This window comes from Micropterus dolomieu, linkage group LG12 (genome assembly GCF_021292245.1).
Source record: "Micropterus dolomieu isolate WLL.071019.BEF.003 ecotype Adirondacks linkage group LG12, ASM2129224v1, whole genome shotgun sequence".
Lineage (NCBI taxonomy): Eukaryota > Metazoa > Chordata > Actinopteri > Centrarchiformes > Centrarchidae > Micropterus > Micropterus dolomieu.
Genome location: NC_060161.1, coordinates 17,016,947 through 17,041,318, shown reverse-complemented (window position 1 = coordinate 17,041,318; position 24,372 = coordinate 17,016,947). Strand labels below are relative to the sequence as shown.

The window sequence follows — 24,372 nt, the reverse complement described above, 5'->3', positions numbered from 1 at the left end:
CAATGACTGAAATTGACCTTTTTGACAATGGCCATGCAGTACTGATGCCATACTGCAGCTATTTCACACTGCAGTGCCTCCGATTCCAATTGCACTGTGGTAGGCTATATGTAACAGCAAGGTCTGCAAGGTGCACATGCTCTCTCCACAGGACTATATGTACTTTGTGTGTGTGTGTGTGTGTGTGTGTGTGTGTGTGTGTGTGTGTTTTCATCTTTGAGCTCTTTCATGGCCAGCTGGGCACAAGAGGGGGCTGACTCTTACTCAATGACACCACAACCAGTGTGAGAAACAAACCTGCCCCACAGTGACAGAAACTAACAGGGTGTAAATAAGAAGTAAAACAACGTTCACACTACCTGCTTTGAAGCTCACACACATTTTTGTTTTCTTGATGAGTCGCTGAAACAAAATCTCCCTCAAAATAATAGGTTTTGTATTAATACCTGTCCAGAAAAGCACCAGCCAAAACATCACATCCTGACCACAAGTTTGGTCATGAACAATAACACGTTACTTCACAGCACAAATGTCAAAAAATACAGTTTCCAGAAATAATAGGCCGTCATTTACATCCCGCCTCTTGTCCATAATTTCAAGGCCTCAGTTTATCCAACCGTTTGACATTTCGCACAAATCTCCGCTTTTCGGTGAGGGAGATTGATCTGTTCGAAATTTCAATCTGCAACCAATCAAAGAAGACATGGCAAGCCATTTGAGAACAGCCATTTTCATCAGCGGATCCACACAGTGCCTGAGGAAAATGAAATATCAAAATATATAAGCCCAGATTCCTGCGGGACTGCAGCAAAAAAGGTCTCTCAATAAAACATGATGTGTTCAATACTAGAGCTTCTACTTTCACTTACCAACAAGAAAACATGGGTTGTGCATGATTCTTGCATGGTGAAATGTGTCATTATCTGAGCGTATATTAAGTTCCTATTGTTTACCTTGAGTCTGTGTTGGCAGGGAGCTGGAGCAGAGCTGCAGTCCCAGTAATTGCCCGCCAACGATGCGTGGAAAGGACATTGTCTCTCGTATTCGCAGTGCGTCTGGGGCAGACGGTTCACTTTTTGGAAAAACACAGCCAGTGCAACTGACAGTTTGAAACAAAGCACCTCAATAGGACCTTTAAATTAAGTGATTACAAGTGTGAGAGAGAGAGAAATGGGGACAAAGAGCTGGAAACAGCAAACATGGACAGAGAAGGAGCAAGCAAAAGGAAGAGAGGTGATAACAGGGGAGGACTTAATTTTACTTGGTAATGATCACTTGGGGGAGAGTCGGAGCAGATAACAAAAGTACAGGGTTAATAGAACAATTCTCTGAGGTGATAACAACAATGAGCAAAGAAAACAAATCCAAACCAAACAAATTAAGACTCCTCTTAATAGTCTGCGATCTTAAAGGGCACAGTCTTGTTTTGACAATTCTTTTGTTTAGCTTTGGTCCACTGAGGTTGCCTCTTCCCTCTTATTAATATCTGACTTCTTGAATCATGAAAATAGTGTCGCGTGATTCTTTTTGTTTTTTCACTGATACCCACGGAGTTGAAACCTTCTTTTGCGCTGCAACACCTCAACAACACAGATGCCACACAACCATGCATTGCTTTCATTGTTGATCTCGCCAATTTCCACACCTCTATTGTTTTGTGTTATTTTAGTTTTAATGAATTATACCTATCTTATGCAAATCTCTTGTGAACTCCCTCGCCACATTCCCTGAGCCCGTTTGTGACAGATTCAACACAGTAATACCTCCGTACAGAGCAGTTTTGTAACTCAACCATGTTCTCCATACTAAAAATAACCCAGCCATTCTTTCCACTTAGAAGGACTCTCGTTCACAAACATTAGCGCAAATGGGAAAACTGATTACAAGGGCAAGCAAAGGTGAATTTAAATGGGCAGCGGCATGGGATAACCAAAGGCCAGAATGCAAAAAAAAAAAAGATAAGGGAAAATCAAATGGGATTGGTAGATGTTGTAATAATATAAAATAAAAAAGAATAAGAAATAAAATACTGCTGCAAATTACGAACAAGTTCTCAACTAAATAAAATATTCTCAAAACAATACCACATATAGCTAATAAAATATAATAAAAAATATACAATAATATGGACTATTACAGTGTACCATTCTCCTTATTCTTTTATTCCGTCTATGAGCATTATCAATCCCAGCTCGAAGGCCTGCTCAGATTTAAATAAAAAAAAACTTTTCCGAACAATAAGGAAGGGTCTTATAAAGCTCTGGCTTCTCTGCACTGGCCATGATGCTTAAGTCACTAGTTAGCGAGAGGCTAGGCTAAAGCGGCTGCGTGTTTAGCGCTGTAGCGCTGCAAGGCGGAGATTTGGTTTGCCACTTAATATGTCCGTGTGGAAACTCGGAATTTACGTATGTTCCACATAAAAAACAAGCCTAATATATGACGGTAAAGACTGCATTCGGTGCACATGTGCACCGTTCCGAAAGTCCTGTACCGAAATGGGGGCTAGTTAAAGACACTATCGAGTTGCATCACCGGAAATGTAGGCTCCAGTGTTTTTGGAGTATGTAGTTTGGCTTCCGTCTGTATTATTCCACTGAGGATGCAAATTGCTTTTTTAAGGTCAGTTCTGAGGAAGCCCTTTAGATGAGAGGCAAAACGTCTTCAAGTATCATCTACCAAGTCCAGTTGCCCTTGATTTTAACCTTCCTTGGGTGTACGTACTTGAGTGTGTTTTTCACTGTATCTTGTGTGTTTGTTGTTGAGTTTTATGTATTTTAACAGGCCCATCTAGGGACGGGCGTAGCAAATTAGAGTAGGTTATAAATGCTGTGGTGTGTGGCACTGGTTTATGCTGTATATTCCAGGTAGATTACTTTGTAACATGAACAATGTCTGCTGTTTACTCGTGATCATTACAATGAAAGTTAAAACAATAAGCCTGATAAGCCCCGAACTCATGCATCTGTTACAGCATAGGCCCCTGTGTTGTTTTAACATCTGAACTACTAAACCTACTAAAAGAAAGGATATCACAGACTTTGCTGCTTTGATTTTGATCATTCATTCATTCAACTTTATAAAAGTACAACTAAAAAGACTTCAGAGCAGCTTCTTTCCCCAGGCTGTTAGACTCCTACATTCATCCTCAGCACTGTACCATGTTATAGTTTTATTTCTACTTTTGTATGTAACGTTTTTATTGTGAGTAGCATAAAGGGAACTACAGCTTAATCTCTTTATACAACCTTGTGTTGGCAAATAAATCTAAATTTTACCTTGTCAATACTTAACTGCTTGAATGTCCTTCTATTTAGGTTCATACCCATTCATCTCAGTTACAGAGTCTGTTGGAGTGAAGACCGTACACACACACAAAAAAAAATATCTGCCTAGTCCCCTGACATGCAAAGCTTTAATCACTCTTTTCAACTATGAGGGTGACATTTCTATGAGAAGCTCATCATTACCCAATTATTCATTTCACATCTAGTAATTAATAACAAGGTGTGGACTGGCAGGGATGGCGAGTGACAGTGGGGGTTTCTCTGCAACTACAGCAAGAAAGTTGTTTAAATGACTGCATCAACATTGACATTAGTGTCTTTTGGGGACTTCTATAAACCAGACGTAATGATGGAGGGATCCAGGGTTTATTTAACCTTGCAATAATTTATATTCAACCTCTTCCCAATCCTGACCTCAACAATGGAAAGGTCAAAGAATATTTTGACTAGTCGAACTATATGGCCTCATTCATTTTCCACTACAGTGAGCCAGATTGTCTTGAAGTACTTGAACAGACCTTGACAACCCGTTGCTTCTTTTAAGTCAGGCAAAGGAGTCTCTGAGTGGACCAGCATGGGGTTTTAGCTACTGTACGACATCAACAGCAAGATTTGATAATGCCCGCAGTGGAGCCAAGCACAGTGTGTACCGGCAGAACAAGCCAAAGAATCTGTGCTGCTCTGGTGCTGGACGGCAAAACAACAGCAGAAACCAGAAGACGGCAGAAACACTGAAACAAAGAGACTGGGCCTGCCAGGAAGCTGATACGGATATCTCAGTCAGACGTCTTCTTTCTGCCCTCGCCAAAGGCGGTGAACCTTGGGAAAGGGGTCATGGCACAAGGTTAAAAAGAAAGCAGTTACCAGATGACACTGATGCTTGTTCTTCTTTTTCCATTATGTAAGAAGCTTGGCAGAGATGCTTTGGTGTTCTGGATCACTACAACATCCTAATCTTGGCTTCAAGTCAAGGCTGTGTAAAGTGTGATTTATACTTCAGCGTCAAATCGACGGCATAGCCCCATACCCCACACCGCAGCCTACGCCATAGCCTGATGTGCACCTCCTCAAAAATGTAACTACACATCGAGGTGACAGACCGTAAGAACTGTGATTAGTCGGCTGCCTGCGAGCCAACAGGAAGTGCCCCGTGATTTGAAATAAATTTTAATAGCGGCCAAACCAGTGGCTGTAACACGGTGGATGAATATATTTGAGCGTCACAACCCAAGCGACAAGAATCGTTTCAATATCAGAATGTGATCCATTCGGTTGATCACATGTAACACACGTATATAATTTAACCCCCATTCAAGTTAGCAGATGGCTAAACCGGAAATTAGCCTGCTCGGCCGGCAAAAGTCACCACAGTGGACGCTGTAGCGCTAACGCCAACTAGCGTTTGGCGGTGTAATTGCAGAACGATGGAGACACTGTTGCACAAGAATAAATGCATGGCTACGTGTTTAGCGCCGTGGGCTACGCACATAGCCATGCATTTATACATTTATATGACGCAGAAGTATAAATCGCGCTTAAGACATCTTGTTAAGCGTATTACTGCATTTTATTACTCTGTAGCAGGGTTCAAAATGAACACCGCTAAGTGCCAAATAGGTGAAGAATTTCCAATTGGCAGGAAAATCTTGAAAGGCTGTCTGCCACACTGGCAGGTAAATGCTTACCCCAAAAGTAATTTTTTTTTAAAAATGAGTCGCTACCGCATTTTAGTGTCATTTATGGGCATGCTGCTTGTGTTCTCTGCCAGACAGTCAGTGTGGCAGTGTTTATCGTACGGGACATCAGATACTCTGTTAAACACCAAAATGCAAAATACACACGTGGTTTTCAACACATTCAAGCAATAATGAATATACAACATCCGGTTAGACCTTTAAAATAAAGTTTGCCAAGAAACTTGTCAGGTGATGGCAGTTTGGTTAGGATAGGCGCCAAAACTACTTCAGGAAAATATTATGGTTGGGGTTAAAATAACTACTTCCTTAAAACAATCAGCACTGACCATTGGTTTCACATGGGAAACTAACCCCAGACTCCTGCGTGAAATTCCTGTTTGACCCATTACTTTTATGTTTAATCATTAAATACATTTAATAGCAAATACTTCAGTGGAATTTTTAGCTCAAGACTTCTTGAGTTGTATTCAAGCTTTTAGTTAATCAATTCCAGATTAAAATAATTTTTTTTCAGATTTTGCTCTGGACTCTTCTTTAATTTTGTATTCAACATAGCCTAATACCTTATATGCTTGACCAGGCGATTTTTTCCCCCATCTATCAGTCCACCTGGTCAGTGATTAAAAAAAGTTAATTTCGGGCACTGCTCTTTAGGGACAGTAACAACACAGTGTGTGTTCTCATTAGCTTCCTCCCACAAATTTGTGAACCCAACATAAAAATCTAGGAATATAATGTTTAACAGGACGTACCTAAAATGGCTTTTTTCCAAAGTGTTCTCAAAGGAGGTTTTGAGTACAAAGAGTCCACACTGTTAATCAACCCCCCCCCCCCCAATTGGATGCTAATTATTTCATTGTGCTGTTATCCCTTTTTTGCTTCTGCATTAAAAAGTCAGTTGATATCTAGTTCCATCTAATGCCTGCTTATGCTTGCAGCCTTTTTGGTTTCTCAGATACCAGAATCAAAGACTCCTTGAAGAATATCACTTACCAGGTGGACAGATAGAAAATAACTGGACATAACTTGCCATACAATATGATTTTGGGATTATACTTTCTAGATAAGGAGTAAAACAATCATAGATTGTAAGCAAAGTTGTAAGTAAGCAATCAAGTCTTGCACACAATGATTACATACATCAAACTCCAGATTGTGATGCACCCAGATGCTCGTCAGGTGAATCAAGCAGATGCCATGTTAGTCCACTGGGTGTGAAAAATATTATGCAACATGGTTAGGCATCTGTTATTGTTGCGCCTGTCGAAACATCACAGGAGAAATGTTCTGCTACAAGAGAAAACAAACTACTTAATTGAAAAACATCAAAAAGTGCTGTGCTAAATTTAAGAGAAAAGTTCTAAACTAGCTGAACTAAAATGAAAATGACATATTAAATGCCCAATAGGTAATTTTCTTCCGCCTTAATATTTCAATGAGCTCTGCAGAGGTGGCAAAGGACCACAAACTTCAGCAATTTATTTCAGAAGTGGCACAAAGGCTGGCCATTAATACATAAACCAAAAGTTATTAGGTTTTTTTAGAAGATACTAAGCAGTGGACTCCTAACACTAGCTTCTAATAAATGTCTGCATGGGCAATGTTTACACTTTACATTACGACTACACTGTCTACTATAAACCACAAACCGTAAAAAACAAGCAGTGTTAAATAGCGTCTCTTCTTTTGCGATTCAGACATGATGCCAAGCCAGCCGGTCTGTGGGTATCAAATATTCATTGTTTGGTCAGGGATTATGGGCTTTGAATGTGCTGTCCTCATGGGACAGGTGGAACATGACCTGCTAATAGCCATCAGGAAACCAAAGAGGGGGAAACAAAGACGGGCCCTCGCGTCACTGGGCAGGCCCCCACAAATGTGCTCCCAAGTACATGTTGCAAAGTCCCTGAGGGCATTTATTCGCAGCATTGTCTCATGGCCATGGATTGGACGAGTATCTCCACACTCAAAGAACACATGAACAGACCTTTTCTTTGTAGGAGAAAAAGTTATGTTCTTTAATTCGGGTTTCTTTGGCACCAGATAAGACCCACTTTCAACTTATAATTAGTGTAGAACTACAGAAGCCTAAAAACGTCAATCGTTCCACAAATTATTCTAAGCAGTAGATGAAAAGGTTTATTTCAAAAGTAATTTCACCAGACACATAGCATTCCTAGTTGTCGGACTACATTGCTACAGACACAGGAGAACCACTTCAGTCACTTCAGGGGGGCTATCCAATTGGTGGTGAACCGGACTATTGGAACTAGACCCCAGGCTGACATGGGACAAGCTGGGACAACAACACCTCTAAGTGGACATTTGAGTGCTAAAGAAAATCTGGAGAAGGCTGGCAAAATTGTGGATGTGGGAGTCACAGGTCTGCAGTCCTGACCCAGACCAGCTGTCTAACTAAGATGTCAGTCTAACTAAGGGATGGATTTTCATACAATATCAAATATACAAAATCCAAGGAACAAACACTAGTGGTAAACTGGAATAATTTTCACAGTTGCGAAACAAAAAATCCCAAAACATTTAGTTGATTAACTAATAAAAATGTAACACCTTGAGAGGGAACAAAGAAATGCCTGTTTGGCATTTACTGCAGCCCTGTGTGCATTGAATATATAATCATTTGAAAGCTCAGAGACATTGCAATCATTCAGCTTTGTTCCATTATGAAGAACACAGCTGAGAAAATATTCATCTCCACCGAAGAAAAAACAACTGTACTGACAAGCTGAATTAAACTAGTTGAAATCAATATAAGCAAAGTAAAATGCTCAGGGGTTCATCTCAGCTTTGATTGCAGAAAGAAAAGTCAGACCAAGTAAAGTGTTACTAGTCTTGCAAGCGCAGGGGTTGAGAGGGCATGTGCTGTGATGTCTAACAAAATATGCCTGGACTCAAGTATGTGAGCCTGTACTGATGAGAAGAAAAAAAAAAAGGATGATGCATTAAAGAAGCTGAGACGCCTGACAGCCAAACACTCAGCGAAGACGTAAACTGACGCGAAAATGCTGTGAAAGACTCCAAAAGGTACTTCTCTGATCCAGGGCAAATGAAAGATTTAGTGTGTGCTACAATGCAATCCAGTTGATGGTGGATAAGACGTGGTTAAAGCCACTTTACTGCACCACTAAGGGTACTGGCTATGCAGCAAATAAACATTAAAAATATGCCCCTTAAATGTAAGCAGCATAAATCACCCAGCCTTAGGACATCTAAATAATCCTGACTGATATTATGTTGGACTAGATTTCTGCTTTTCCAATACACTGAATATTCGCTGACACCACTGTCTGGATTCATAACCAGGAAGAATGAGCATCTGTTATTTGTTTCTCCTCTTTTTTCCCCTACATAAGGAAAATTCACTGTCTAGTCTCTATTTGCGCAATATAGTGTGACATACAGTATATACATTTTATAAACTGCATGTCTATTTACTTCCTATAAACAGTAACATTAGGCTACAATTCACTTTTAACAGTTTGCTTTGTGTGTCTTAGATAACCATTAACTACGTTAGTCACTCACTCAGTGTAGCACCAACATCAGCCTGATTTTCAACGTTGATAACGTTACTACACAAAACGGAGTTTTAAAAACAAATACGATCTCCGTCCACACCAGCGGTTTAGCTGCGTATCAGAACTGATCTCCATCTATATCAAAACCAAAACGCACGTCTAGTGGCCGTTCAGATACACTGGGCATGCGCGTGCTGGTGTAAAAATGAATCAGATGGTCTATTCCGTACTTACAAAAGATTTTGCATAAGAATAAAGTACTACAGACGAAGAACCACACCAGATTTTATTTTGCATGGACCAATAACGAGCTGGGACTGTTACTGAATGTAACACAGGAGTTAAAAACGGCTGTGGCGGCAGAAAACAGACTGGGAGTCGTTGCAAAGTAAATATGGCGACATACACAGTACAAGTGTGGGCTATAAGTGTTATTTGCATGGTACAAAATAGTTCAATAAAAATACCGATTCAAAAACTCTTTCAGTAGCATCGTGTTTCTGCTTTGCATGACTTATAAGACTCAGAGAGCCAAACATGACTGACTGCGTCAGAGTTTCTAAAGTCCTCCATTTTTGCCTGTCCGCACAACGCTACCCGGAGTTTTAAAACAAAAAACAGTGTCGACAGTTTTTTCAAACTTCCATTTTAGGTCTTCGTTTCCGCCGTTTTAGTCTGGACGGGAGGTGCAAACGTAGCAAAAGGTCTCCGTTTTAATACAAAAACGCAGTAGTGTGGATGGGGCTTTAGTCACTAGCTAACATCGCTAAAACGTTTTCTAAGACACGGAGGTGAACATCAAAATTATCAAAAACACCATATACAAAATCGAACATCAAAGACTATTAACAATGTGCACAAAGCTGATGAAAAGTGATGTAACTTACATTGTAACGTGATCACTAAGGTTGGAGGTGAAGGTAACATTACTGCAGAGTTATAAAGAGATGTGCCGTTTGGAAAACGGATATAAATCACTCCACATTGTGCAAGTAAAGAGCTGGGCAGTAGTGAAGGTGTGATGGTGCCCTACTGTCTCGGTTGTATCTTTAAAACAGTTGATGTCCTGTACTCCATGAAGACACCAAATGAATTCGCTTCAGATTATAACTTCATATCAGTGCTAGAAATATTGCTGTGTGGATAATGACGTCAATATTCAACCTTAAACATACATCTTGTTCATAGATCTATTTTGAGAACAAGCTAGTGTGGACAAAAAAAAACATTCATGACACTATAGATGTGCCGCAAAGCACAATCTGACCAGGCTCGTTCGGTTACATCATCAGCACATTACCTTTGAAACTGTGTGTTCGTGCTGACATCGGCAACTAAGAGATCAATGAAGCAATGACTTGTGAGGCTATTCTAGGACAATGAACATCTCAATTAAAATCCCACAGTCTGCTAACTGACTCCATTTATCACTCTCTTACCCTGGTCACCCAAATATGGCCGAGCCAACTTCACTGTGGCCATTTATATTAATCTACAGCACAGGTTGTGGGAGATAAGTTAATACGGTGTGTTTCTAGAGAAATGGGTCCACTCAAGTGGAAATGGTCTAATGAATGGATATTTGGGGTTTGGGTTGGAATTTTGAGAACAACATCTTATGGTGTCCAAAAATGGAAAATAAGCTACAGTACTGCTGACTTCAAACTAGGAAAATGCAATTCAATAAAATCAATAAAAAGTAATGTTTCTCTAACTCAGCACAAGTACAGTAAATTGGCTTTTGTCCAGAGGGAAATATGCCTAGCCTTGTATTTAACATTATCAATAACAAAAAAGTACTGACACTGACATTAAAGACCACAATTCTGCACCCAAATAAATACTGTAGCCTATAGAGCAGTATAAAGCAGTGCCACATTTTCATCAGCCAAAGCTTTGAGGACACCAAAGGAAATTACTACTGAATACACTAATCATGTTATGACCAAGGGGGGATTGAAATGTAACCTAAATGACCTGGTAGCTATGGAAACCAACAGCGTACTCCTTTGCAGATACAGTAGATGGACTTCTCCCAGCTTGGTATCTCCCGCGAGCCTATACGTATTGGTATGACTGGAAAGCTGAAGTCTTTTGCACCTTTTCTAGGACAGCCCAGTGATGGAGAGACGCTTTTGTTCTCTCGGTCTCTAAGGTCAAGGAGACGGTAGAAAGTAGGCCATGGCTGTATGGGAATATTCTCTACTGTATGTGAACAGCTGTAAGTCCCCAATTACAAAGGAAGCACTGCTAGAAAAAAATAAGTGTTACATGTTCAGAAGCATGTTGGACTTCATTAGCATGTTCGTGTAGCACCCCTCCGGGGCTTAGCAACACCTCGCTCACGTAGCGTGATAATCAACAACTTACTCGGCAGCGAGGCTCATTTAATGCAAGGAGACACTTGCCATGCAAGGCAAAGGTGTCAGTGTATGCTACTTGTGCAATCACAGCATCTGCACAGCTCTCCAGTATCAAAACAAGCACACAATGCACTGTAAGGTCAGAGGATAAGGAAACAACACACTGTTAATGACATATCTTTAAAAAAAAAACAGCTTGATGCATACCAGCAATATGTGCCCGTGATCAGTGCATGCTACTTCTGGTAACCTTTATTCTGTATTGAACTCTTCATGGAGTAATCTGTTGGTAATCCACTATAATCCCAGATTTAATCTTGTTAATACCATTGATTCACTTTCTTTCTTATTAGAAAAACTGTGTGTGTGTGTAACAAACGGGAAACCAAAATCTTGTACGCTTTGCAGCATGACACAGGTACAGCTATAATAAAAATGAAATAATGGATAGTGCTGTGTGCGTACTCCTGCTTTTAGGGGTGATTTCAGAAGGACAGGGCATCAGCATTATTTTTATTTTTACTGTTGTGTTTTTGACTGCCACATATTTAATTAACTAATGTCAAACTTTAGAAGGTACTAACAGTAAAAAAAAAACAAAAAACAAACAAACTGTAATTTAGACTATATACTGCTATAGAATAGAATCTGCAAGCTACGGTGGTCCAAATTATTAAGGTGCTAAAAGCATGACGACTGCAACGCTGAGCTGACGGAACCAATGAGTTTGTCAAATGCTTAAATACATTGAAAAAAATAGCTTTTAACAGCCAAAGTCTGCATAAGAAGAAGCTGTTTGATCAAATATACTTTTATTTTAATGATTTCACCTCTTTGCCTCTAGTCATAGTCTGACCCTGAATCCTTTTACACATACACAAAGTATGATGCAGAGTGGGTAATAAATTCAAGCCCACTCTGGAAATCCTCACAATGCTCTAGCAGGGTTCGCAGGCATAAATGTAAACACGGTGTAAATACTCTGAAGCATAGATAGTAAGCAAGTGTCCTGACAGAGCCCCACGTGTCAAATGTCAAACTTTGTAAGAGCTTATTTTATCTAAACATGCATGAAGTGGAGAGGTTTGACCAAACTGCCAGAGGGATTACACAAAAATCTCTGCAGATCTAAGAGAATCACAGCAAAATGGAAACGCGGGACGGACAAATCCGCCACTCAAAGTCCACCAGGAGCCTTACCGGTGTTGAGCGTGCCTGTGACAAGTCTGAACAGGTACTGTGCGAACTTGAAGATCTCCCGTTTGCACCTTTTCCTGCAGCTCATTGTTGCTCCTGGGAAGGGGGAGGGCTTGGAAAAGGTCAGCACAAAAGGAGGACTCTGGCTTTAGGGTTTTTAAAAGAAAAAAAAAAGAAGAAAATCCAAGTAAGACTTTTACTTTGACAAAGTCCAACGACAGTGCGAGGGTCCTCTTCTCTGCTCCACTCCTCTGGCTGTGTAAGCGTGGCCCTTGTGTCTGCGCGTGGTGGGAGTGATAATCATGAGTGAGTGGAACTCGGTGACGGGGGGGGGGGCTCGTCCTGCGTGTGTGTGTATATGTTGCGCGGCTCCAGTGTAAGGCTGTCTGATCAACGCGGGGGATGTTATGTGCTTTTTTTTGTCAGGTCATTAATATCTGCTTACCGGCGCTTTACCTCCTCCTCTCTGGGTAAGGTAGGGGGAGTGGGGGCTTCTCTCAGTCTCTTTTTTTTCTTCCTCCAACAAAACTCCCTCCTCTTCTGACTTTTCCTGCAACTCTTCTTCTGTGTTATTAAAGGCTACTCTGTTGGCTTCACCATGCAGTGGTTGTCCAATAAGTCTCTGCGTCTCTGTCTCTCAGACACACAAACAAACACACACCCTCCCACACTTGATCTCGTAGTGCGCCTGCTGCTCGCTCTACTCAGCACCATCTGTGGATGTTTTACGCTCACTGACGGTTGCCATGGAGGTGTGGCCTGATTGGCCCGAGAGGAGGAGGAGGAGGAGAAGAAGAAGAGAGATAGAAAGCACACGAGGAGGAGGAGGAGGAGGAGGAGAGAAATAAAGGAGAATTAAGGGGAAAGTGTCCACCAATGAATCAGCAATGACAGCACATAATGGGCCAGCCGCATCACATGAAATTGAACGTTAAAACAATAAGTGACGGCGTTAATCCTACACAATGGGCTCTTAAGACACAGATAAAGGAAGTGGTTGACGGAGTGACAAATACACTGTAAAAACAAAAAGCTTAGAGACAGAAGCAGGGTAGAGAGAAAAGCTGTGGAGCCCATGTTGGAAAGATTTTCTGTCAAGGTCAGTAATAATAATGACCGACAGGCTACGCCCAGTGTCTGTGATGACATTAAGACAAGCCAAGTGCATCATTTTTTCCACTAATTAGCCCGTACTGTACCTCCATGGCACTCATCTATCAATGCCAAGCTCTCCCAACCGAAAAGCCTGCCATTAACTCAAACCTTTAACTGTTTCCACTTGTATTACCGCAGCGAATTTGCTTAATAAAACGCTCATTATTACACATCCATCAGGCCGACAGGCGCAGCTATGAAATAAGACTGGGCTGAAACACAGGGTTGATATTCCACAGGTCACTAGACAGAGAGGCAGGTCTATTTTGGTAAATCCTACTAAGTGTAGAGTTTTTGCAGACTCTGACCTTGGAGTCCTTGTCAGTTTGTTATGCCACAGCGCGCGGACACACACACACACACACACACACACACACACACACACACACACGTTCTGGGCAGGAATGAGCAGTGAGGGGGTTGTTCCACAGGTAGGAATAAAAAGTGTGCTTGGAGAAAAATAAAGATTTGAGGTATTGTGTGAAACTTCTGACTGGGTCGGAGCAGCACACAGATCTAGTACAGTGTCTCAATTTGGTGAATAATTTACAAGGTACCTGTGGGGCGTAGCAGTGCCTTTGTGACATGACTTGCTTTCACAGACTTTAGCAGGGGACATGACTGACTCAATTAAATAGAAAATGACTTTTGAAATTGTTTTGCGGTCGTCATTCGCTCAAGAAGAAGCTTTTTTAATTGAACGTACTTTAAGGCCTGGCCTCTTTGTTACCGTTGCTATGCCTGACATCACGTATGCTGTTTACAATGATATCAGTAGCAGATTTACCATCGAAATGCATAGCAATTTGTGATAAAATGGGTCCTTGATTTCAGACAGAGGCAGACAAAAGCAGGTTTCCCAATTCTAGCCAGCTTAATGAGCTGGTTGAATACTCCGTCCCCGCTTGACTCGTTTTGAAACAGCCCTGTAAAAAGGTCTTACATGAGCGCCTGATGGATATATACATATGATAAAAAGCCAAGGCTAACGCTTCATGTCCCAGGCAAAAGTTAGCTTCTTCATTAATTGATGATTAGTGTTACATACAGTACAGTGTGACAGGGAGAAAAACATACTTTCACAAGCAAAAATGTATGCTATCATGGTTATGAGTTATGCTTTATTGTTTGCACACTTTTAATGTGACAAGAGGAAAGTCTTTGAGTATGAGAACTAACTGATGTGTCAAATGCAATACTATTACAGACAACTGTTGGGCCTGGGTTGCTGGAGTGTCAGCTTCCCCCAAATCAGGACAGAGCAGCTAATGTTACATTGCAACAACTCCAGAATACTACGCAGTGGATTTAACAGACACGAAGAGTTATTCTCTAATGTAACCTGTAACACCCACAAAATAAATGATGTCACTAAGACCAGAAACACATTAGGAAAATGTTTACTGAGGTAATAAATCAAGTGAGACGTAGGGTTTTTTCAGACTTGGAGGTTCCCGCTTGGTTACTACTGTAGGTGGTAAGCTAGTAGGCTAGACATGCTAACATCTATGACTTACATTAGAGCAGATAAACACAGTGTTGAATCGATTCATTACATTTTAGTGCTTGTATTTTTGGTTTTGGGAAAGCTTTAAAAAAGGACACAATCCCTTAAATACTAAAGAGAGTATAACTCTTGCTAGACCTTCGGCATGTGGAGCTATCCAAAGCTGGACAGCCCTCCTGTCAAGGGCGCCGCCAGGGGGGGGGCGGGGGGGGCCAACCTAAGAAAATGGGTGGCCAGCCCAGTGGCCCACCCTGGCACGGAGTATGTGTATAAAATGCTATATACTGGATATATTATGTAACCCCTGCGTTAGAGTTAAAAGGTGAATAGCAGCATACAAGTGCCCGACAGAGCCGTGTGTGACTGGCTGTTAACGTTATGCTTTGAGGGAGACCGTCCTGTGCCTGTTTTCATCTTCATCTTTCTGAGAGGATTGCAAAACATGAAAACAGCGGGAGTCTACTGGACGATGCTGTGAAACTGGGCTCAACGTTACTTAGAAGGGTAAACATCGCAACAGGCGCTCCATTGAGTAGCATAACAAACACTGCGGGGGCACAACAAGTCGGCGGACTGTCTGAAAAACTTCAGAATCATCCAGAAGTTTGCCCAGAGTAAAAAAAAAAAAAACAGCCTTTCTGTGGTGAGTGAAAGCATCTTTTATCATCCTGACTACGCTGCTGGTCCCTGCATAGGCAAAGTGTTGGATCGGTTGAGACTAGGCTACGGATTATGGTTGTTCTCATAATGTTGTTGTCATATAGTCACTTACATAGTGGTTTATTATTCATGATTATTAGGCCAATATGCTGGGTGGCTGCGCTGTATGAAAGGTATGGAACTGGGAATGCGATATATATTGGTGGACATTCTTTCCATTATGATCGCAGGGTCTCTGGATCCCTGAAACCTTTTCTGTGCGAGTCATTGTTGACTTCAGTGGTGTTGAGCTCACTATTCTTTGCTTATGGCCCTGTAGGCTGATTTGTTCTGAGCTTGGTTGTGTCAGCTTGAATATTGCATTCTTAATTTAGGTTTGTGACAGTGGTACTGTAACTTGTGTCAATGCACTCCTCTCTCTCTAGCTCTCTCTCATGTTAAGTGTTTTGTGGAGCCACGCGGTTTGTTGACATGTTACAGTAGCAAGAGAGAGTATGGTAGTTTTACTGGTATCTATCTTTTGAAATGGTTGGTGCCCCACTATTTTTACATATAAATATGACACTGGTCAAATCGGTGGTTAAAAAGTGGAATGTTCCAAGAATGTAACAAGAATAACAACAAACTTGTGAAATAGTATGTTAATAAATAATTACACAACTCTATACAGATACATATCGTATATTTCAATTTGAATTGAAAAATACATATATATTTAAGCTCCATGATGTGTGTAATCTTGAGTAGACTTGTTCCCAATAAATGTTTTGTTCCCCCCGTCAATACACTCCTACAAACAAAAGCAGTATTTGTCTTTTTAAGAATGTCGGGCGGCACGGTAGTACAGTGGTTCACACTTGCCTTACAGCAAGAAGGTCGTGGGTTCAAACCCCGGTTGCCCCGGCCTTTCTGTGGAGTTTGCATGTTCTCCCCGTGTCTGCGTGGGTTCTCTCCAGGTGCACCGTCAAAAAGACATGCGGCCTAGGTGGATTGGTGACCCTAAATTGTCCTTAGGTGCGAGTTTGAGCGTGAGTGGTTGTTTGTCTATGTGTGGCACTGCGATGGACTGGCGACCTGTCCAGGATGTACCCCGCCTTTCGCCCGATGTCAGCTGGGATTGGCTCCAGCCCCCCCGCGACCCTGTACACAGGATAAGCGGTTGACGATGGATGGATGGATGGAAAAGATCAACTAGCCTATTAATTGCCTAACACATAGGCAATAAACATACAGACATTAAACAGGATTTTTATGGAATGTTAATTGAACTGGTTTTAGTCTACGGACATTAGACAACTAGTAGGCCTAACATTAACTGTAAAATAAGAAACCAAAGTAATTCAGTCTGTGATTCCTTAACTCATATTTGTACGTAGTATTCAATTTGTCAATATAGTGCATAATAGAATTTATGGCTTTTGGTTTAGTGTGCCCCATTTGGCCACCCCTTTTCAATTCACACAATGCACACACATCTAAGTGGCGGTGACCAAATGAGCTTGATGAGGTTTGCCACCTCACTGTTTCTGAGGTGAACAGATGGCCTGGTTCCCATGTGAGTGATTGGCAAATGAACACTGACCAAAACATCATCATTCAGGTACACTGTGTTGCTGGCAAACACAGCATTTAGCTGGAAGCCATATTTTTTCCTGCAAACCGACACACAACTCCCAGATCACTCTCTCAAGGCCTCCCTGCCCCCCTGTTGAGTGTTAAGTGTGATGTGTGGAAAAAAACAATCACCACATTCCAAGGCCATATATATGTTTACCTTAATGAGTTTGGTCAAGGCAAAAAGTGGTATGGAAGCTGGGGTCAACACCCAAACGTTGAAATCTTGAGGGATTTGCGGGTTTAAAGTCTGGACATTTGAACAGAACAGAGAAATCTAAAGTCTGAAGAAGAAGTAGCCTAATCTCAAACTATACTTCTTTATCTGCAGCCTTCGGGGTCTTATTCAAACATTTCACAAAACAAGTGTGTTCATTCCTAGAGCACAGACAGATACTGCTACTCAGCATCAAAGTATTATATATTGTAAGTAATTGTATCCCTGATGCAGGATCATTTGGCTGTTCTTAAGTACTTTTGTGCTTACCAAAGGAGTTTACTTGATGAAGTGTGGACTGAGTTCACCTCTGTTTCTGCAAAAAGGAAGCTAAAATCAAAGCAGAGCACCATATAATATTAACAATGTTGATTTGGCCTTACAACCTCTTTGAAGCTCAGCTCAGTTGAAGGGAACAGATACACAGAGTGAGAAGGTGCTTCAGCTTAACAAAAGTTTCAAATCAAAAAGGTCAAAAGGTGCAGGTTATTTCCCAAATTCTTACCCTTCAGCATCCCCCCCCCCCCCCCCGTCACCAAGAACAAAAACAGCATTATCACAGTTTCAAAAGACACTTAAACACTTAATTATTTTGCTGTTACAATGAAACGTCAATACTAAATGGACCAAAAGATTTAAAATAGACCAAGAGTTTCAGATAGACCCACATTCAAAACTTTCAATTATCTCAGCTAAAAACAAATATCTCATATCACAATTCTGAAATCAAAAATCTGAAATCATTTAGGAGTCTGCGCATGTGGGGGACAGGTTATCGCCTAGGCTATATCTCTCAACTCGACATGTTGGGATGGTCAGTTTGAGCCAGCCTTCCAGTGTGTTCTGCTCAATGGAGAGTCGGCAAGGCAGGTGTGTGTCTTACCCTAGTGCCATGGAAAACTTTACATTTCCTTGGGCTTGGAGTTTCATGTTCCTGTTGTACTCTCCCCAGATATCAAGACCATTCAGGGTCTGTTGGAGAGTACAGGTTAGTTGGGGCGTCTACGTCTGGGCAAGTGTCCTATCATCCACATATTCCAGCTGTCTGTTACGTCAGTGCTGGGTAGACTACAGCCCCTAGTACAGTTCCCTGTGCAGCTCCAGATGTGGAATATTCCCGATCAGAGAGGTGTCCCTTGTAGTGCACTTTCTGGTGACAATCGATCATGAACCTCCAGATCCATGAAATCAAACAAAGTGTTGATAATGTCACAGACAGGAATGCTCATCTCACGTACAAACTCCTTTTTTTCCAGACTTTGATGGAACATGACCTTTTTCATGCTGTGAATGCTGTGCAATGACAGGAGCAACATGAAACAGGCTCCACTCAGAGAGAAGCTGACAGATTTATTGACCCATATAGAAAACACTAACTGCAGGTGCCCAGGGATGAGATGAGAGCCACCATTACTGTCGAGAGCCCCCCCCCCCCCCCCCCCCCCCCCCCCCCCCCCCCCCACTGTGCGAAAGCACCTTGATTGGCTGTAAAAAAAACAAATAAAAAAATTGCAGCTTGTAAACAAACATGGATCGGCATAATTTACTACCATAGGCTTTTCTCCGCGAGGTGTATGCATTCTAAACAGCAGTACCATTAAACCCACCAACCGCAAGATATAAATTAGAAATTTCTGTGACCCAAAGTACACCTAGAGAGACAAATGAAACCTTTGAATCTTTAAAATGAAAGTGCCATCAGGGCGGGCCCGACACCGGGCGCTTTGGAGAACGTGGCCACTAAATCGTACATCAAGAGCAGAGCCACAATCTACAAAAGCACCCATCTGCAGTTGAGTTTGCTTCACACGCTTGCTTGATAAGTGCTCTACCTAGTCAACTCTCCGTGCTCGACGGTATCCAGAAAAGGGTTCTGTAAGTTGTTGGAGTCAAGCAGGACACTGAGTTGTCAACTGGCCGTCCACAGCCTTCAATTTAGTTGTGTAAGTTGTTGGTGACTCATGGATTGAAATGAAGTGTTTTATGTTAGGGAAACTGATTCTACTTTCTAATTAATATTTATTATTTTTTATATTAAATGACACTTCTGCTATTTGCATCATGGGAGCAGCAGACATGAAAATTTTCATTTCCACCAATACACAACACAAGAAAACTTATTAACAGCAAAGCTACAAAAGTCAACCCTGCGGGTACAGTTTCTGCAGGCTGTCAGTAGAAAAGCACTGAGTGTAATGTCTTCCAGTACCTGAACATATCGCTGAACGCCAGCATGCGGAGATTAGTAATATCTGCAGGATTCAGTATAGCCAGCTTAGCTGAGTTTTGGTAAACAAGGCAAAAGCCAATATGCCATGAGCACAGTACAGAAGTCTTTAAGGGAACAGAAGTCAAAGTAAACAACCATTGGATGCACACGAACCAAGCTGATGTCACTTTAAAGTCTTTTAAAATTTTTCTAACTCTCTATACAAACTCCTATAAGTGATCTTGTGAGTTGAGATGTTCTGTTTTTACTGTTGTTTTTCTGTGTGAGGGGAGACCATGTCAACACTAACTTTACTAAAGAAGAAAGAAACAGAACTTCACTATGCTAATATGCTACATTAAAAATATCCCATCAAAGTTCAATAGAAAACTAGGCCTGCAACTAACAATCATTGTCAATATCGATTAATCTGCCAACTAGTTCCTTGAACTATCATTTGGTCAATGAAATGTCTAAAAAAATACTCATCACAATTTCCTAGATCTTCACGTTTGGTTTTGTCCAACAGTCCAAAACACACAAATATTCAGTTTACATTCAAATATAATGCAGCAAATCCTTACATTTGAGAAGCTGAAATCAGAAAATGTTTCAACTCATCAAGTACTGAAACTACCGTTGCAGCTGTAAACATATTGAAACTGCTTAAATATGACACCTGTGCTGTTATTTTTATTTTATCATATCTTATCATTGAATAAGGACTGCAACTTACAAAATATTTTTATTATCAATACATATCTCGACTATATTCATGATAAACTGATTGTTTAGTCTATAAAATGTCAAAACAATTGTGAAACATGTTGTTAACCACAATTTCCCAGAGCCCAAGATGATGTCTTCAAATTGCTTCTTTTACCTGACCTGTTGGTCCAGCATACATACAAAATACGAGAGAAACAAAATGCTCACATTTGACAAGGTGGAAACCGAGAATAATCGGTAAATATATCAATCACTCTTCTGTCAATTATCTAACCAAAAAATGACTATTTGTCTTCTTGGTACTAATTTAAATACTTGAAGTGGATGAAATGGCAAATGTCCACCTTTGTCACATGGCTGAAAAACAGTTAAGCTTGCATTCGTAGTAAAAGCAACACTATTGTGATCTGAAAAGCCAATGGGCAAATAAGCACTGGTCCAACAACCAACACAAGAACATAGAAATCTGGGAGGAGACTAGAACTGCAGTATTCTTTAAAACAGTAGTTCTGTTTACTGTTTTATATGAATGATTCCTCCGAGACTGCCTGCATAAACATTCTACTGCAGCTGATTTCAAGAGTAAGGGGAGAAATAACTGGAAACAGGAGATATACTGTAGACTAAATATGATGCATTCAATTTCAGATGGAACAGTTAAGTCTGGGCTCTCTGCCCAGAACTGCTTACTGAATACACAATTTCATGAGCCTCAAAGATGATGTGGTAATATGATGCATTACTGCCAAATATGCACAATGACAGTAAAAATGGGACATTCTCAGAGCGAGAAGCAGTCAGTCATAGAACAAAATAATAAATAAAAAAATCTTGGAAAATGTACTGACTGCTCTAGCAATGATCTCTGAATCCATATCGCTTCACTGAGGCAGTAAAAACCTCGATTTAACACTACAAGATGAAATGAAACACATTTTTCAGCACCTGAGCTTAAATGAGCGTAATACTTTACCAACATTAAGGGCAGCCTTTTTTGAAAAAAATTTAAAAAATCTAAAATTAAAAATTTTGCAAAAGGAAAAGATGAGCGAGCTGTGGGATTTCTCATTTCTGTCAGAGCAAACCCAATAAAGTCAGGGTGTGGGCACAGCGCAGCTCTCTTTTCCCCACAAGAAGTTTATAGTTTTGCTCAAAGGCATGATACGGCTGGCAAAAAAATTTAAAATATTAAAAAACGCTGATTTGTTGTAAAATTCCTCCATGTCAAACCTCACCAGTCATCTACTAATTTTAGCTGGGAGCTTTAAACATTGGTTCTGGACTGTGCAACCAAAAGGGAACAAAGAGAAGAGCCCTGTTTGAGGAGATGCAGGACTCTCCAAAGCTTTCAAGCCAAACAGGCTTTATGGAGAGATAAAGCACTACAGATGCTGTAATTTGCAAAAAGGTTGATCGATTTTGTTAAGCTGCCATTAGGATAAAGGTTAGGAAGAAAAGAATCAGGATCTTTGACCCTGGTGATGATAGTGAAACACAAGATTAATGCTGCATCTTCCTCCAGCAGATTCAGTTAACATCCCGGGAATTAAGGTGAAGGCTGAACTCGCATCACAGCAAAATGTTTGAGCCTGCCTGGGCTTTGAACAATATAAATACCAACAGCCAATCAAAAGACTGACGGGCGGGCCCCACTGCATGTGTGTGTCGTGGAACCTCTAGCTTTTTACTTTTACGGCTTGCAGTATATGTGATATTCATATCAACATCACAGCAACCAAACATTCACCTAACAATACATCTGTAGAATATGTCGCAGACAAGAAAAAACATTTTTCAACTCAACACATTCTTTATCCGTATCAGAATAAAAGCCCTCTGGTGTTTCTGTGGACAGAATCCCTTCATTTGTTAAACTTTTATTGTACTGTATCAAAGGCAAACTCAGCAGCAATGCTTTCCCTGAATAAGTATTACAATGTTCATTTTTAATTAATAAGCATTTTATCAAGCTTCTTCAGATGCAAAAAAAAAACTAGACCTGCAAATAATGATTACTTTCATTACTGACTCATCTGCTGATTAACCGTTAAATCCAATTAAATGTCCAGAAATAGTAAAATAAATAATGCTCATGATGATTTCCCAGACTTCAAGGTGACGTTTCCAAATTGCTTACTTTGCCAGAACAACAGTACATAAATAAATAAAAAAATGCAAGCAACTCCTAAGGATCAGTGGTCATTTGCTACTCTTAAGTGTATGGTTAGGCGTGTGGTTGTAATCAATATTGATGGTTCGCTCAAAAGGTTGAATCTTTAAAGGATTAATGGATTTAGAAGTGCTGGCAGGAAAAAAAAAAAAAATCAATGCTTAAGCCATTCTATTTGTTTGCTTACAAATACTAGAAATTAATACTAAACTACTCACCATGTTCAAGTCTTTTAGCGATGATTGGATGTGTACAGTGTGTGAAGCATACACGAAGGTTTACTACTACACATATGTTACTCTCAGAACCCTGATAACCTGATGAGACGTGTCCTGAACAAAGCGATAAAAGAGGCCATTAGCTTTCTTTGAGGAGTAAAACACTAAAAAGCCCTGCTGGTAACAACCATTTTTAGTCAAGTAAAACAATTCCCAGAAACATAAGGTAAACGGTAGCTGTAACAATGCAGGGTGTCACTGCGGATAAGAGCCAGGTCGATAACTGAAGACCATAATGAATTGCTTATGACATCAGTGTACTAATGTTAGCTCAACTGCTCCCTTAGGGCAAAGCTGAAAAGCATAAGGGATGCCTCCTCACATTAAAATCCATTTTCCTGCTTTACAGACCACTCAGGTACAGTATGTATATGTGTGTGTTGCAACAGAACAATAGGTCACGCTGAACATATGGCAGGTTTGAAATGGTGCTTTGTTAAAGGCTTATCAGGATGCCCACTGCAGTTAGTCTTCATTGGAATTCATTACCATTCTTTACTACAAGGCGAAGCTTGTTTTGAAAAGGTCATTACGGGAAACTGATATAATCCCCTTCATTATAAATCTGCTGATGGGATACTTCTAACAGCGCTGTGAAGCCGGAAATGCAATCTCACTTCCCCCAAGTAAGAACACAGTACTGTATATCTATCTGTCATTACTCCTTAGAAGCGCAGGTGACATTTTATCTACACTCCCGTATCCCACCGGTGGCCATTTGGACTGATGAATGCTCTCGAAATAGGCACTGATAAGGGTGACACGCTTTTTATGTCCATTCACACAGAGCTGAGAAGGGGCTTGTGGAATGGAAAACTGGATGTTCTGAGAAACTTCAGCCCCACAGGCAGGATGAGCTCGGCCCAGCTCCACTAAAAAAGATGGGTGCTTTATTTCATCCTGCTTGCGTTTTAATTGCAGGCTCTGAAATGGTGAAATTGACTCCCAGCTCTTTTTTCAAGGGGCATTAGGTCTTATATTAATGCCTGCTGTCAAAAAGCTGCTCTCACACGGCAAGCCTCAATTCTGATACAACTGTTGAGATCAGATTTATGATTTCCGGGAAGACGATATCTAATACCAATCTGAAAAGGTTACATGCCCAAAATCAACCATGAATGCTTCTTTTGTTGAAGTCTTTAGATGTTTGAACCAATGCCTAAGGCTCTAAAGTTTGCTGTGCCATTGCAGCCACATTCACCTCTGTGTGTGATATGCTTTCAAACAAAGGCCGACTATAACAGGCACTTTCAATTTTGCTCCAAGCATTTCTCTAAATCCTTATGAGGTCCAACACCTCATTATTCCTCCACTGAACAATGTCCTTCATGCTCACTAGTACTGCCAACAGTATGTTAGACCGCCACTTTGCTTTACAAAGTGCTGGAGGGACATAAAAGTTGTATGAATTCTAATGACTTGTTAGTTGTCTCATGTGTCAGATGTGACCACAAATGTCAGACTCCATGCAACTCTTCACATCATCATCAAAAAATGGTGATCTGTGTGATACAGAACGATGAGTGGTGGGAATTGGACCACTTCAGATGTACAGAACAGAGTCAAAGCCTGGTGCACCTCAAGCACTGTTATCAAGGCAGCTCTTCACCTCTGGCTCTGACACAAAGACAGCTCTGTTGGCAGAGCAGGTGACCTGTGTTTTTGGCAGGCTTATCAAACAGCAAAGCATGTTGTAAGATGAGGGCAAAGAAGTTAATGCATGGGGTCCCCAACAGCATTATAATGCATGCAG

The 24,372-nt window shown here is 40.8% G+C and overlaps 1 protein-coding gene across 7 annotated transcripts in view; it reads right to left on the bottom strand.

Annotated features, from left to right (window-relative positions):
• kcnip4a (potassium voltage-gated channel interacting protein 4a) overlaps positions 1-24,372 on the bottom strand; it is a 144,963-nt gene that overhangs the window by 88,193 nt on the left and 32,398 nt on the right. Inside the window, exons 1-2 of one of the 7 annotated variants that reach the window (XM_046063794.1) lie at positions 12,526-12,765; positions 12,084-12,226 (exon numbers count right to left, since the gene is read on the bottom strand). The exons of 5 other annotated variants lie outside the window; for them this stretch is intronic. In XM_046063794.1, the coding sequence (XP_045919750.1) occupies positions 12,084-12,168 (85 nt within the window). In that variant the 5' untranslated portion in view covers positions 12,169-12,226; positions 12,526-12,765. Of the gene's footprint in view, positions 1-12,083; positions 12,766-24,372 lie in introns of those variants that run through there. One more of the 7 variants, XM_046063793.1, reaches the window with a different exon arrangement.